The sequence below is a fragment of the Schistocerca cancellata genome, chromosome 2, assembly GCF_023864275.1.
Source record: "Schistocerca cancellata isolate TAMUIC-IGC-003103 chromosome 2, iqSchCanc2.1, whole genome shotgun sequence".
NCBI lineage: Eukaryota > Metazoa > Arthropoda > Insecta > Orthoptera > Acrididae > Schistocerca > Schistocerca cancellata.
Window position 1 is genome coordinate 419323148 of NC_064627.1, and position 17550 is coordinate 419340697.

The following is a 17550-nucleotide window of genomic DNA, read 5'->3' on the forward strand; positions in this document are numbered from 1 at the left end:
TTCAAACTTTTCACTTAAAGTAGCACTTATCCGATTTCTCAAAGAGGTAATTTGAGCAGTTGAAGTTAGACTATGTGTTTCTAACTTAGCATCTAATCTAGTTAGAGCTTCACTCTGTTCTTGTCTCTGGTTATCTACTTTAAGGCTTAGTGCTTTAATTAAATTTGCTACCTCAGTCCAGTCTGGCATTTCCTTTGTTACAGTCATTGCCATGGCTGGCACAGAAGTTACCCCAACTTTCTGAATATTATTGATCTCTATTTTTCTTCACCATAGTTATCTAACCTAAAATACAAATTGTGTACCATACCTACACCCACATTTTACTGTCCCGCAGTTCTTTCAACTTTACGAAACAGTTATTGGTCTTCGCTCACGCATCGTAGAGGTCTAGGTTGCGTGGGTGAACAGGTGTAGAATCGGCACCGGTGACCAGCACGGGTGCCGGCAGCGTTGAACAGTAGTTGCGGCACCAGCGTCAGCGAGAAGACACAATGTCAGCAGTGGTGAACGGCAGTTGCAGACAGTGACGACGGGTGGTTACCGTGTCGGCGTCATTGGCAGGATACTGTGTTGACGTCGGGGGCTGGTTGCTGCGTCAGCATCGGCTGGGTCGACATATGTGTGAGGACTGCTTCCTTCCACACATCAAATCTTCTTAGTCGAACTATTCTCTGCATCTTCCTTTGTTTGGTGCTTATTAACTTTTTCACCCCTTTTTTCTTTTAGGCAGAATCCAATTCTTCATAACAGTGACATTGTCTTGTTACTCTCAGTTGCTATGGCAACTCAATATCTTCTTATCTCGATTTCTGTCGTAAAATTCCCCCTTTTTGAGTCCTGTCACTTGGGTCACCACATTCTAAAGCTTTCTTGGACGACAAGAGACAGTGCGGTGTTGGGATGCACGACTCACGTGTCTCTTCCAGTTGACTTACACATTTTGCGGGCAGCTGATCCTCTTCCTTGGGTTATGAGCTACGTTGCTCTCACCATTTAATTCATCTTTGAAAACTGTATCAGGTTAAGGGGAATATTATTAACCAGCTCTATATTCCTGAAATAGATTATGTACTCGTTGGCTCTTGTCAGTTAAACAACAATATATTTTCAACTCTCTTCCTAAAGTAACAATTATTCTGGACATACTCCAGCAAGCCAATTGGTTCCAAGATAAAACTCAGAATCTACTAAACATTCATACAGTTACATATGTTCTGCCTCATGCAGAGCCAAGACGTAAAATAAAAGTCTCTATACAACACATGCTTTATCTGTCTCTGTAACAATCCGTATGACGCCATACACCATGGAACATTATCCAGATACTCTTTGACTTTTTTATATAACTTCTAGGGCGCTGCTTGTAACGACTTGTCGGGGCCGTTTGTCCGACACAGCTCCTGGCTCCTTGTGACAGCTGTCCTTCCTGCACACACAGACATTTGTGGCACAGTAAAAAGGTTCTCTCACCCTTGTCATTAAAATATCGGGTGTTCGAGACGGTGGAGAGCCAAATGTTTCTAGAATTTACCCCAAATTCTCAAGGCACAACAACAACAACAACAACAACACACACACACACACACACACACACACACACATGCGCGCGTGTCTAGGGATGTACATGTGTGTGTGTGGGAGGGGGGGGGGGGCACAGCCAAGTGTCACATGTCCTCTTTGAATATATTACTTCCTGTCTTTTGATTGCTTGACATTTTTTAATGATTCTGTCATCTATATTTATCTGGTTTCAAAGTATGTATCCCATTTATGCATTGGAATCTGATTGTATTGTTTTATGTATTTATCATGACATGTATGTACATGGAATGTATCAGTAAATGAGTGAAAAATTGTTTTTTCTGTGCTGCATGGAGTTGTAATTTCTTTAATAAATCTTTTACTTATTTTCAGTTACAAGAATTGGGAGACTTTATAGACAAAAAGACAAAAGATCTTGAATCTTTGTTTGTCCCATCTTGCAGTATTAGTTGCAGTTCACCGTCAGAGGATGTGTCTATAAGGTATTATATTTATGTTGTTGTGGACACCATGAAGATATTTATTATAAACAATGTGCTGAAAAGAAAAGTCAGTTAAATTACATATTTGACTTGATTTTGAGCCGATAGTTTCAGGTGTGAAACAGTAGTACACTCAAATATTTAGTCACTTGACTCAGACTAACAAAGACTATTATTATGTTATCTTAAAAATGAAATTGTAATGAACTATCATTTATCTTTTGCTAGTAAAATGTTCATAAGTGGGTAATGGAAGACAAACAGAAAAATAAATAAATAACAGAAATTTGGCATAGCTTAAGTGAAATTTGTGTCAAGAAGACACATACTTTATCTGTCAGTACAGAAGTTTTTAAGTTTATTGTTCTTTACTTTTATTTATTGCTGTTCAGTTGAAAAACCAATTGGTTCCAAAATTTTGAAACTTCTCTAGTTGGTGTTCAAATATTCTGTTAGTTCTGCAATTGCCATTTTCTATCTCTTAAGTCTGTTTTCTGTCCCTCATGTCAACTAAAACGTTTATTTTCAAAATCATTGCTGCTAATACAGGAAGGCAATAAGTTGTTGATGTATGTTACACTGTGCTTCATTGATCATTAGAACAGCAGTTTACCAAATACAACAGTGGCGTTGAAGTAGATTACTAGCTATGGGGTTTCTTTCTTCTTTATTTACATATTTCCAAATATGCAAGTTTTCATGTTCAACTTGTCTTGTTATGACCTTCAAGACCTCTTAGGGTTTGGTGTCATGACACAGGAAATCTAAAATAAATATTTAATACATCTCAGAATAATTCATTTGTAAAAGGGCCATCATGCAATCAATATTTATTTCACTTCATACGTACATAATAATCAATATCATGGTAAGTTATTAACTATTCTTTTGCCAGTAGTTACATACTTTTGATTTCTTTTATTTTCAACCGTGTGCAACTTAAACGTATTTGACTGCCTAACTTTTTTTCTTTTATGTGAGTTTTATAAAATTGCTGGCTTTTCATTCGTTGTGTCTTCTGAGAGTTATATGCTGATATCTTGATGTCTGTGTTTACATTCAGTTAGTCCACAGCCTTTCATGTTTGTCTGTGCCAGGTAATGTAAGTCTATAACCTATATAGCTTATGGTTGTCCATATTCACAACTGCAAATACATTTCATGTATTTTATAATGGCTATAGTTGCTGCAGTACCTATTCTTTTGAACATGCAAGCAGGTCTGAAGGAACATTGGATTGTAATTCTGAACAACACAGGCACTGCAATATCATAAATATCTAATTGGTATGAAACATTGAAACTGGCACAAATCAGGGAGCTGTGTGTATCGAGATGTCGATGAGAGAGGTGACTTTTCATGCAAAGAGTGTGGTGGATTGCCGTCGGGTGGGGCCAGCTCAGGCGACTGAGTTGATCCCGATAGCAGCCCCATCTGGCCCCCACCTATGACAAACGAGCTTTCCACTCATGACTATGACAAGGATGACCCTACCAAACCGACTCGTGCTCCCATGACTGAGTGTTCTTTCTTATGAACAAACGTGCATCTGGGGGTTCATACACTTATCGCGATGATGGTGAAGCAGCCATTTCCGCCTTCTGCAACATCCGGAAGGTTGCTGTGCTACCAAGTACGGGGCAGCAAGAGTCGGGTGAGCCACCAAGAGTCTCGCTGGTCACATTGCAAGAGTTTATCGTCCTGGTAATGGTGGCCTCAGAGGGCTTGACCACCCAAGAGGTTGATGGTCCTCGGGTTGCCCGAAAGGCCCCGATGCCAAAAGAAGAGCCCGTAGCTGTGTTAATCAATGCCCCGTTCTGCACTAGGTGAAACCTCATGGTCTGGACAGGTGCAAAGACAGCTCAAGAGACTGCCGAGATGGAGGCCATCGACCTGCTGGATGCAGATCTTGCGGAGGCAGTTGCTGCGGCCGATGGACGTGACACTGACTCTTGATGATGCCCGAGCACACAGGAAGTGCCGGGCAATGACGAATGATGAATCCGACACCTACTCTCAGACTTCTGACTCCGCGAGGCCATGGAAGAAGGCCCCAGGGCCTCCCACACCACTGCCACAGCAGCTTGGAAGACTGCAGCGGGCTCTTCCCGGAGTATCGACACATTGAAACCACCTAAGATGCCACAGCAGCCCACTTCTTCGTGTGCTGCCTCTTGGCAACCTGACAAAGGTGCCTTTGTTGCCCCAAGCAGGTGGCACACTGCCAAGGCTGCTGCACTGCAGCAAATGAGGTCACTGCCGACCGCTAATGCTTTTGCTGGTGCAAACATCCACAAAACAGAGGACAGTGCCACCCCAGAAGAAACCTCTGCCCCCACCACCTATTGTCTACGAATAGTTTCAGCAGAAGCTTGATGGGGTGGCTACATCCACTACTGTCAAAACTGCCGGCCATGACCTCTACAAGGTCACGGTAGCAAATAATGAAGACTATCGCGTGTTGATGGGTGCCATCTGCAATGATGGCCTCCTGTGCTACAAGCACTTATCTGAGCTACTCAAACTCTCGAAGGCACTATTGTGCCACCTTCTGCTCAAGTCTGGCGCAGACTACCTAAGGGAGGACATGGACTTTGGCATCAGGTCCACCAGCTTGATGAAGTCCTCCTGCACACACCGTGATGTGCCGCTGTACTGGGTTGTCCTCGTCGACAACCTGGTCTTCCCCATTGCAGCCAGTCCAGTGTGCTTGACATCGCCTTTCTCGAAGGTGTTGAGCACTTCACATCGGCCACAGTCCAATGCGCCCTGTCATCTGACCACCTCATGGTGGTCTTCGACAAGGACATTATTGGTGCTTCCATGCCAACTGACCGCCGTAACTTTCGTGGCATTGACGAAGCACGCTTACTTGCTGAACTACTAGACCGTGTAGATGGCATGCCCAAACCTGTCGTGGAAGGGGCCAACGAGGCATTGAACTTCTTAACATGGCACACAGTCAGCGCAGCAGAGGTGGCCACTCCCAGGCAGCTGCAAAGACCATGAGAGATGTCACGCCAACTTCCGCCGCACATCCTAGAGGCAATCACAAACAAGAATCGCCTCTTTTGGGTGTGGCAGTTCATGTGGCTACCTGAGATGAAGTGCCACCTCAACAGGGCGTGGTGCGAGATTCGGGCCACTGTAGATGATCACAGAAATCGGGACTGAGCGGACCTTGTGGCCACCCTAAATATGACGGATTTAAGTTCCTGCAGACGGCCAAGCGCTTCCTTCATTGTCACCAACAAGTTCCACCCCCCCCCCCCCCAACTGGATTCTGACATTGTCTGTGAGCCTGATGCTAAGTAGTAGGAGTAGTATCTCCCGCAGTACCGATGTTGACAAAAAGTGTCCCTACAGCCAGAGAAGCTTGCAGAGGACAACTCTAACCGCTAGGCCCCACACCCAACAATTAGGTCAATGCAGGAACAGCAGCTAGGCTGCTTACCCTGCCTACACACCTGGATTATGAAGCCAAGTTTTGAGCGAATGAGTGGGGAGCTGCTGTTACATTGAACAAAGAGGTATATTGTTGCACTAATGCTCCATTTGTCACATGACATTGTTACAAACACTTTGATGTTTTTAAAAGTGGTAACATTTTTACCGACAAACATAGGTACATGGAAGGTATCTGTGAAGAAACTTTGGATAACAGAAGAAATACTTCACCTGATTGACAAAATTCAAGAGTGGTAACATTAAGACTGCAGTGAATATTCTACTGTTAAACAGAATACACAGAAGGCCTCTCTGAGGGAGAATACTTGTCTAATGATGTGATGGAAGAAATTGGAGTCGATATAGAAGACATAGGGGATCCAGTATTAGAACTAGGATTTAAAAGAGCTCTGGAAGACTTGAGATAAAATAAGGCAGAAGGGACAGCTAACATCCCGTCAGAATTTCTGGAACCATTGGGGGGAAGTGACAACAAAACAACTATCCACATTTGTGTCTGGATTGCATGAGACTGGCAATATACCTCCATACTTTTGGAAAAATATCATCCACACAATTCTGAATATAGCAAGAGCCAAGAAGTGTGAGAATTATCATACACTCAGCTTAGCTGCTGACGAGAACAACACAAAGAAGAATGGGGGAAAAATGAGGAGCTGGTAGACATCAATGAGTTTAGTTTTAAGAAAGGTGAAAGCGCTAGAGAGGCTGTTCTAACATTGCACTTGACAGTGGAAGCAATACTGAAGAAAAGTCAAGACATACTCATAAGACTTGTCCACCTAGAAAAAGTATTCAGTAATGGAAAATAGTGCAAGATTTTCGAAATTCTGTGAAAAACAGGAGTAAGGTGTAGCGAAAGACTGGTATTATACAATATGCTCAAGCACCAAGATAACAATAAGATTGGAATGTCAAGAACAAAGTGCTCGAATGAAAAAAGGTGTGAGGCAGGGATGCAGTTTTTCACCCCCTGCTCTTCAATGTGTACATCGAAAAAGCAATGACAGAAATAAAAGGAAGGATCAAAATTGGATTAATATTCAGAGTGAAAGGATATCAATGATAAGATTTGCTGATGACTTTGCTATCCTCAGTGAAAAGTGGAGAAAAATTATAGGTCTGTTGAGCGGAATGAACAGTCAGTATAGAATATGGATTGAGAATAAACTTAAAAAAGAACGAAAGTGCTGGGAAGTAGCAGCAATGAGAACAGAGAGAAGCTATAACATTATAATTGGTGATCTCAAAGTAGATGAAGTTAAGGTATTCTGCTACTTTGTAAAGGAATTCTGCTACCTTGGAAGCAAAACAACCCATGATGTATGAAACAAGGAGGACATAAAAAGTAGACTAGCATGGGCAAAGAGGGTATTTCTTGCCAAGAGAAGTCAACTGGCATCAAATTCAGACCTTAATTTGAAGAATAAATTTCTGAGAATGTACATTTGGAGTACAGCATTGCTTGGTAGTGGATCATAGACAGGGGGAAACTGGGATAGAAGAGGAACTAAGAGTTTGAAATGAGGTGCTATATTAAAGATTAGGTAGACTGATAAGATAAGGAGTGAGGAGATTATGTGCAGGATTGCTGAAGAAATGAATATTTGGTAAACACTAACAAGAAGGAGGGGCAGGATAATAGGAAATATGTTAAGGAAAGAGGAACAACCTCCACTGTACTAGAGGGTGCTGTAGAGGGTAAACGTTATAGAGGAACACAGAGATTGGGATACATCCAGCAAATAATTGAAGATGTAGGGTGCAAGTACTATTCTGATATAAAGAGGCTGGTGGAGAAGAGGAATTTGTGACAGGTCCCATGAAACCAGCCAGAAGACTGTGGATCATGAAGTAGATGCAGTTAAGAAAATCTGTTGTCTAGGCAGCAAAATAACCCATGATGAATGAAGTAAGGAGGACATAAAAAGCACATTAGCACTAGCAAAAAGGGCATTCTTGGCCAAGACAAGTCTACTAGTATTAAACATAGACCTTAATCTGAGGAAGAGATTTCTGAGAATGTACGTAAGGAGCACAGAATTGTATGGTAGTGAAACATGGACTGTGGGAAAACTGGAACAGGAGAGAATCAAAGCATTTGGGAAGTGGTGGTATAGACGAACATTGAAAATTAGGTGGTCTGATAAGATAAGGAATGAGGAGCTTCTCCACAAAATTGGCGATGAAAGAAATATATGCAAAAGACTGCCAGGAAGAAGGGGCAGAATGATAGGACACCTGTGAAGACATCCGGAAATAACTTCCATGGTACTATACGGAATTTTAGAGGGTAAAAGTTGTAGGGGAAGACAGAGATTGGAATATATCCAGCAAATAATTGAGGACGTAGGTTGTAAGTGCTGCTCTGAGGTGAAAAGGTTGGCACAGGACAGGAATTCGTGGTGGGCTGCGTCAAACCAGTCAGAAGACTGATGACTCAAAAAGGTAAGGAATGCAGTATTCCAAAGGTGCCAAATTCCATGTCCAGTAGCAAATATTTCTGAGTGTAGTGGGAAGGATAGCTATGCAACCTGTCAGTTGAAGAATGAAGGGCTTCAGATCACGCATATAGGCACACTATTGTCAGCCAATCCAATGCCCTCTTTTGCAAGTCGAAATAAGCATGTGCACTGGAATATGACCATCCTCACCATTGTCATTCAAAAAACTTAAATTGCAACTAAAGAATCATCCCTTGAATGACTAATAGTTTCCCTTTGTAGTCACTGTGACTTTAATATTGCCAGCAATGAATCCGTGCTGTGCTAAGTGGGAAACCTGTATCTCTGTTCACAAGATATGTAGAACTGTGAATTTACACCACATTGCTGATTACAATGTTCCATACCAAAGATGTCAACAAGAGGATTTTGGCGCTTTTGTAGTCCATATTGTGTGTCATACTGAGACAATGCTTGGCAACTTCAGATTTCTCTTAATGGTCTATATGTGCGTGTTGATTTAGACCCATTTGTCTTTCATGGTACAGCATGTTTGTTCTGTTAAAACTTCCCACAGTTACAAGGAATCTTATTAACACCAGACCTTCTAAAACCAAGATTGTACTTCATTGGGCCTAGAAGAATTCAGTGAGTTCATTGGCAGATGGAAGAAACATTTAAACTTGTCTTCCTGTTTTCGAAGAAGCACCATAAACATACAGCAAGATAGCCATTCCTCTTTGCTTTTCATTTTCTTTTAGCTTCTCACTTTGTCTGACAGGCACCTTATGTAAAGTGTAGTGAATCTTCGATTCAGAATATCCATTTTAATGGAATGAAGTACGGAAGTGGTGTAGCTCAATGGATAAGGGTGTCAAAGGATGGTGACAGCTATTTACCTGTAAGTACAAGTCTGTATGTGTGAGCTTATAATAGATAGTGTGACCCAAGGTGCCATCACCTTTTCTCTGCACCAGCAAATCCAGGAACAGAAGTTCATTGCTCAGCTCCATCTTCATTGTAAACTTAATAGAATGAAAATAGTTTAGATGTTGTAGAAATACATCCAGCTATGCAGAAGAAGAAGAAGCAGCTGTATGAATATCAAAGAGTCCAGGTGGAAACCATTACTAAGCAAAGAAGGAAAATTGAAATGTGAAGGAGTATACAGAGGGGCTATGCAGGGGAAACAGGCTTGAAGGCAGCATTATAGAAAGGGAAGATGACATAGATGGAGAAGAGATGAGAGATATGATACTAGAGAAGAATTTGACAGAGCACTAAGACCTTAGTCGGAAAGAGCCCCTGGAGGAGACAACATTCCTTTGGAACTACTGATGCCTTGGGGAGAGCCAGCCATGACAGAACACGTGGTGTGCAAGATGATGGGCAAAATAATCTCAGACTTCAACAAAAATGTAATAATTCCAATTCCAAAGAAATCAGATGCTGATGCATGTGGATATTACTGAACTATCAGTTTAACAAGCCATGATTGCAATATACAAACATGGATTATTTACAGAAGACTAGAAGAACTGGTAGTAGCTGACATTACAGGAAGATCAGTTTGGTTTCTGGAGAAATGTTGGAATGCATGAGGCAATACTTGACCCTGTGACTTATCTTAGAAGATAGGTTAAAGAAAAGCAAACCTGTGTTTTTAGCATTTGTAGACTTAGAAAAAACTTTTGACAATGTTGACTGGAATACACTCTTTGAAATTCTAAAGGTAGCAGGGATATAATGATATATTGTGGGGATTTCATGACAAAAAGTATTTTTTTTTTTATTTTTTATTCATATATTCTTTTGCTCTATTCATCACAATTCTTATCTGCACCATGTTTTAATTTCCACTCTCTGTTATGATATTTTCTTCTTATTGTTCTATAACATTTTTACTTTTACAGTATAGTGCTACCCCCAACCCCCATACAGTACACTTGCACACATGCAAAGCAGAAAGTAGAAAGATAAAAAGCGGTTTCTGTCCTGCTGTAAACAGCTCTGTTGCCTCACAGCATGACAGCAGATATCAAAGTATGTCAATATTTGATCAGCTAAACTGCTTAAAATAATTTGTGTGTCACCTGCATATTTGTGAACGTATGTGGGCTTAGATTCAAGGGGAGCAGAGAATGAAAGAATGAGACTTACTAAACTAAAAAAATAACTGTACTGTGAATTAAAAAGAAAAATTAGCATAATTAAAGACAATTTGCTCAAAAATATACATCTTTGCAAATCTGTGATATCAAAATTCGCTGTTGGGTACCATTCAATACCATTTGGTGTCACCCCTTGCATGCTTGAATCTTCCTTGGCATTCTTTCTACAGTGTGATAAAGACATTGCTACTCAAGTCTGTCCCGCTCTTCAGTGGCGGCTCTCCTGAACTCCAACATGTGGAGTTTGTTGCTGCAATAACTCACTGCAAGTTTCATCTCAATCGTGATAAATTAGGTTCATGTCAGCAGGTACTGCAAGACATTCTGCTCGGTTGATTTCTCCCTTCTGGAAGAGGTTGTAGTTTCACATCTTGAGATACAAACCCTTTTCGGAAATATTGGAGTGGGAAATAGGTTTGTAGGATGCCGTCTCAATACAGTGCAGCCATCAAATTGCCCTCAATAGTGTTGAGAGACATACATCATCTATGCATAGTACTAGCCTAAAACAGGACTGACCAACCTCTCTACTGAATCTGTGGAACAGCAGGCCTGATACATGATTGGTACCTGGTCCCCATCTCCAGACTCTTCTACAAAGATTATCAAGTGGTAAAGAAAGATTGCGGCAACGGCCTTGCTGCAGTGGATACACTGGTTCCCATAAGATCACCGAAGTTAAGCGCTGTTGGGCGTGGCCGGCACTGGGATGGGTGACCATCCAGCCGCCATGCGCTGTTTTCATTTTTCGGGGTGCACTCAGCCTCGTGATGCCAAATGAGGAGCTACTGGACCGTATAGTATTGGCTCCGGTCAAAGAAAACCACCATAACGACCGGGAGAGCGGTGTGCTGACCACACGCCCCTCCTATCCGCATCCTCAACTGAGGATGACACGGCGGTCGGATGGTCCCGATGGGCCACTTGTGGCCTCAAGACGGGGTGCAAAGAAAGATTGCACTTGTCACTGAAGAGATCACAATACCTTTGATCCAGATTTCATTCCAGCCATTCCTTTGTCCATCTTCTTCATAGTCCATGGTGCTGGGACTTTCATACTGTTGTTCTTAAATTACACTTAGAGGTCATATTTATTGTGTGTTGTTGGTTGTCTACTGTCAGTCATCACAGCCCTCCCAGTTGCCTCCGAAAAGGCAGCACATACCTCTGTTGCATTTCTCTTGGTGTGCTTATAAGCCATTAATAGTAGGTAATGGTCATCAGCTGGTGTTGTTGGCCATTGGTGATAACTATGAGGCAGCTGTTCAGTGTTTTGTGTCTCATGATACAGACTTGAATGGTTAAATGATATCAGTGTGGTGCAAGCCAATGTGGTGGGCAACTTCAGTGCGGCAATCTTCTTGCCATAAAATGACAATGTATGCAAAGTATAAGCTTGAAAGGACAGTTTGTGGAATGTTAGCAGACTGGACAGTGATGCAAGCTGTATTGTCAGTGTGCTCTACTGAACCGCACTGAGAATGCAGCTCTTTCTCAGGAGGGCTGCCAGTAAAGCGCGGGACGAGTTCGAGTGTCAGTGCCTTCACAACATTGTAGAAAGAATGCTGAGGAAGGTCCAAGCGTGCTAGGAATGGCACCAAATTGCATTGAAAGTTTTATCTTTACTGCTGTTTCATGGATATGTATGTAGTGATTTCCTGTGGTCAAAAGAATATCCAGAAAGAGGATTCTGTGGTGGGGGGTTGTGTAAATCACGGGGTGATGCAAATGTTTTATTGGTCAATTTATATACATTTCCATCTGCTTAGTTGTTTATGACTGGTAGAAGCCGACCTCAGGGACGATCAGTTTGGATTCCGTAGAAATGTCGCAACACATGAGGCAATACTGACTCTACAACTTATCTTAGAAGGTAGATTAAGGAAAGGCAAACCTATGTTTCTAGCATTTGTAGACTTAGAGAAAGCTTTTGACAATGTTGACTGAAATACTCTCTTCCAAATTCTGAAGGTGGCAGGGGTAAAATACAGGGAGCAAAAGGCTATTTACAATTAGTACAGAAACCAGATGGCAGTTATAAGAGTCGAGGGACATGAAAGGGAAGCAGTGGTTGGGAAGGGAATGAGACAGGGTTGTAGCCTCTCCCCTGCCGTTATTCAATCTGTATATTGAGCAAGCATTAAAGGAAATGAAAGAAAAGTTCGGTATAGGTATTAAAATCCATGAAGAAGAAATAAAAAATTTGAAGTTCACTGATGACATTGTAATTCTGTCAGAGACAGCAAAGGACTTGGAAGAGCAGTTGAACAGAATGGACAGTGTCTTGAAGGAGGATATAAGATGAACATCAACAAAAGCAAAACGAGGATAATGGAATGTAGTCGAATTAAGTCGGGTGATGCTGAGGGAATTAGATTAGGAAATGAGACACTTAAAGTAGTAAAGGAGTTTTGCTATTTGGGGAGCAAAATAACTGATGATGGTCGAAGTAGAGAGGATATAAAATGTAGAATGGCAATGGCAAGGAAAGCGTTTCTGAAGAAGAGAAATTTGTTAACATCGAGTGTACATTTAAGTGTCAGGAAGTCCTTTACGAAAGTATTTGTATGGAGTGCAGCCATGTATGGAAGTGAAACATGGATGATAAATAGTTTAGACAAGAAGAGAATAGAAGCTTTCGAAATGTGGTGCTACAGAAGAATGCTGAAGATTATATGGGTAGATCACATAACTAATGAGGAGGTATTGAATAGAATTGTGGAGAAGAGGAGTTCGTGGCACAACTTGACTAGAAGAAGGGATCGGTTGGTAGGACATGTTCTGAGGCATCAAGGGATCACCAGTTTAGTACTGGAGGGCAGTGTGGAGGGTAAAAATTGTAGAGGGAGACGAAGAGATGAATACACTAAGTAGATTCAGAAGGATGTAGGCTGCAGTAGGTACTGGGAGATGAAGAGGCTTGCACAGGATAGAGTAGCATGGAGAGCTGCATCAAACCAGTCTCAGGACTGAAGACCACAACGACAACAACAACAACAGTTTTTTATGCTTTTTTTTACATAATCATTGTGTAATAGAGGCTAGTGAGCATGTAAGCTAATGAGCTATTACAAGGAATCCATAATTTGCTGAATATGATATATTTCTAATAAACCATCCATTTCTTCACAGGGAACAGATTGAGTCTTTGAGATGTGACACTCCAGATGAAGCAACTGGCAGTGATGTTCCTCTCATATTACCTTTAGATGATCTTAACAGACTACAGGAAAAAATGCATCGACACTCGAAGGCTGATGAAGTGGCTCTGAAAAGAATCCACGATTTGGAAATGCAGCTCCAAACAGTGAGAAGAAATGGGGAGGTAAGACAAGTAATGATACAAAAAAAAAAAATCCTGAAATTGTCAGCAATGTATTGTAGTAAGATGTTACAAATATGAATTGGGGCATTATCACTTAACTATCATTAGCATTACCAGCAGCTTTTTATATGTGCATGAAAGGTTATTTTTTGCAGGTAGCAACTAATATTCTTTTGTCTTAACTAATTATTATGCAAATAAAGTTTAACTGAAACCTTTCCTGTCTATTTTGTTTAGTGCTAACTTAGTGAATTACAAAAGGCCATATGTTTACAATCCTGTGACATATGCAAGAAAGGTATTAGAGATACTTAACTGTATTTTGATGTCCAGCTAGACAGTTTCACTGAGTGGCTAATACTGCACTAGAAACAAACTCAGACAAGTGCAAGGACTAGTAACCTATTTATTGTGGTATCAAATTATCAAACAATAATTTTTTAAACAGCAATTATCAATCCACTACCCCCAATGCGAACTGTAGATAACAATTTGCAAAGATTTGCATCTCACAGCTTGGGGTGTTACTTGGTGTGGCTTTGATTATATGATATGTTCAATCCATAAACGTTCTGTCACCTGCTAGTGTGTATGTGCCAATACCTTGTTAATAATCTGCACCACCATTCTTGAAGTTAATTGCTTGAGTGGGCCTGCTATGCAGTGCCACTACACTGTGCCATGTGGCTCTTCACTTTTTGCATTTGGGGGTGGGTGCTGAAAGAGAGCTCTGATCTGTGCAAACTACTAAATGATGTAAACTGTTTTGTGACAATTCTTCTGTATTGTAATTACAATGTCTTCTCTATGCAATTACATTTACAATTGCAGATGATGTAGAGCACTAATATATTGTAACTCACCATAGATCATAGCATGTATCAATACCCATTTGTATTGTGATACATGTGAAGTTTCGAAAATTCACGAGTGCTGCGATAAACTAGTGTTCCTATCATCAATTGTGCTCTTTTTAAAATTTTTAATGACAGTAGGCCTATCGTCATTCAAAACAATCTTTCTCTAATTTCATTGTACAATTATATGAAAAATAGTTTCAGAATTTTCGGACACTTACAAAACTATATTCTCCTAAGTTAGTGATACGAGTGTTTTGGATATGTTAATTTAATTTGTGGATTACAGCTCAGCCAAAGTACACATCACCTCTGAATTTCGTTGTAAATCAATGCAAATAAACATATGTTTTTGTGAAATTTCAGAAGCTACCATTGTCGTTCGTATAATCTATGAGCAATTTTTAACAAATTGGGATTTGTAATTTAGTTAATGTAGCAGATTTTGTAACTAACATTTTGTGCTATATTTAATTTTACCTCAAGAGGAGTAGCCCCATATATTATATGCATTTATCTCAAAGTAACTGGGTTTTGAGTTTGCTAACAACTATAATTAACATCAAAACAATTTAGGAAAATAATAATTTTTACCATGGGTTTTTGTGTTACCTTAATATAAATCTTGTTTTGTGTATCTGCATCAGATCCTACATGGAATTAGCAGCTTTTTAGCTCTACAGATTGAAAGATAATCAGCAGGTTTAATTTAAAGTCCTTTGTTCATTGCCTTGTAATACTTCGGACCTGCCAAAATGCAGCACAACTGTGAATGCTATTCTTAAACCTGGGGTGACTTGCGTTGACATTCATAAGCCGCTCAAAATCACTCTGCAGGGTGTATACGACCCGGGACAACCCGGGAATTTTTTCATCCGGGAGAAAACCGGGAAAAACCCGGGAATTTTTCGGAATTCCGGGAATTTTTCATTGTTTTAGCTTTCAGTTACATTTTTGTAGTTTTGACTGCAGAATTGATTCTCTAGCAAAGAATGTTATTGTATCCTGCTACTGGAGAATGATACTGCAGCAATAAAATATAAACGAGAGGGAAAAAAATAAAACTGTAGTGGCAAAGGAAATGTGCATTTTACGACAACAAAACACCGTGCACGCACAAGCGTCTACAGATAGCAAAAATATGTTAAAGGCCGTAGGGCGCAGACTGTAATTCTTCGTAACAATAAACTGCTTGCGCTGAGCATGACGTCACAACTGTTCACATTAGGTTCGTTTGACCAGTTGCCAGCGGTCTGTTGCGCATGCGCATTTGACTCGCGTATAAGCAGTACCTTCTCTCGTTTCCCGCTTGTTGAAGTTTGGCTGTTAGCTGCATCGGTAGTAGCAGCAAGCAGCCAGATGCAAACGAGAAAAATTTTTCTCGCACGCCCTAGCTGCCAGATTCGCGCTTGCACAGAGTTGTCTGAGGTGTAGTGGGGAGGGGGTTAGTCTCCACGTGACCCGTGTTTACGTTAAGTGATTTCGCTGCTTCTCTTCGTGTACAGCTCCCACGTCAAATGAAAACAAAACGGATTTCTGTGGCCGGGAGCTATCAAATGAATTAAAATGCATTCACATAATTACAGAGGGCAAAAATATATTATTAATTTCAGTTTCTGATTTTATTTTCTTTCCAAGTTAGTAGCAGTCAAGCATTAATCGCCATCTTCTGCCCTGTATGGCATTATGCCATAATAAAGAACCAAACATGAGATCGTAGAGTACTGGTACTCCAAGAAAATTTAAATCCCAAAAACCACACTGAAAAGCTTAATATCAGATGGGACCTACTTCATTGTGAATCTGGAAAAACCAATGTGCACTTCAAGCCGAATTATGCATTTTAGTATGATTCACGAAATTTTGATGCCTTTTGGAGTATCCTCTGATGCCCTGTTTCTTTTATGGTGTAGTGTAAGCTCTCTTAGTGCTTTATACACACGAACATGCGGGCTTCCTACACCACTGCAGTTGCACACGCACAATAATTCGTTTTTGGCGCTGTCTGGCAACTGGTAAATCGAACCTATAACTAACAGTATTGCGAACGGTGGTTAGAGAAGCGTTACTTTCAAAGTAAATTTCTTTTTACGTAAGATGAATTATGTTACGTGTGTGAAAGTGGGATGGATATCTAAATCACAGAGCGTTTGAAACTGAACAGTTTGAGGACCAGCCACTTCAAGAATTTCGAGCCGAGGCATTTATGTCACAATTTTAAATTTACTGGCACATTTGTGTGATGTATCTTAAAGTATATCACACCAAAAAAAGACCAATATTACACGTGAAAGCTTAGCTTTTCTTGTAGATATACGATACTGTGTACATTAATGTAAACCGTTAACTTTTCCTCTTGTGTGTTCGCACTATGTAACCAGTGGCTGACTATAACACGTGTCCATGGTCTGAATAGCTGCTGTCATCGGCTGGCGAGATCTCGTGGCTTGAGATATGACTCGCTTACAAAAGGACATCACAATCACAACCTCGGTTGCAACGCTCCGGAAACTAACAAGCTGTGTTTGGTGCAATTCGAATTTATACTTTCGTAATACGAAAATATGCAGCGTATATGTTGCTGCAAATCAAAGGTCTTTCCAAAACTTCTTTGCTCCGGCTTTTCTTTTTTTTTTTTCGGGAAGTTCTACGCGATTATATAAAACGTTAACCATTCAAAGGATTGATAAGTTTTACAGTTCCGAGGGAACTTTTTCTGTGCTAAGTGACAGTAGGTCGCCCGGGAAAAAGCATATTTTTTAAACGGGATATCCGGGAGAAATCCGGGAATAATCTGGGAATTTTTTTTCCTTGTCCCTGTATACACCCTGCTCTGGCTACTGTCAAACGATTGACAGCTGCTGCGAATAGTTGTGTTGGAAGACCTGTGGATCCTGTCTCCTCTGCAGAAACTACAGGATCTGTCATTACCCGTCCACTCGACTGTGTGTGGCATGTGAATGGCAGATCTAGGCGTCCTGTACAGGGTGAACAGGGACCAGGGTGTTGTACTGATCCCCTAACCAACAAGTTTAAGGTGCTGTCTTTCACTGAAATGGGAACTGACCCAGTGGGATACACTCCACGTGTTGTGGGGAAACCTGTTTTGTCCAGTGTGAAGAGGAGGCAAACACAAAAGGGTAGGGGGGTCTCTTAATCATCGGCAGTTCAAACATGCAGCGAATTATGGTGTGTCTTAGGGAAATGGCTGCCAAAGCATTCAACATGTTGAAGAGGCTATTCCAGCAGCCATAGAGG

The 17550-nt window shown here is 40.9% G+C and overlaps 1 protein-coding gene across 1 annotated transcript in view; it reads left to right on the plus strand.

Annotated features, from left to right (window-relative positions):
- LOC126154495 (A-kinase anchor protein 9-like) overlaps nucleotides 1-17550 on the plus strand; it is a 510657-nt gene that overhangs the window by 357001 nt on the left and 136106 nt on the right. The window contains exons 32-33 of the mRNA XM_049916148.1: nucleotides 1918-2027; nucleotides 13243-13435. Coding sequence (XP_049772105.1) covers nucleotides 1918-2027; nucleotides 13243-13435 — 303 coding nt within the window. The remainder of the gene's footprint in view (nucleotides 1-1917; nucleotides 2028-13242; nucleotides 13436-17550) is intronic.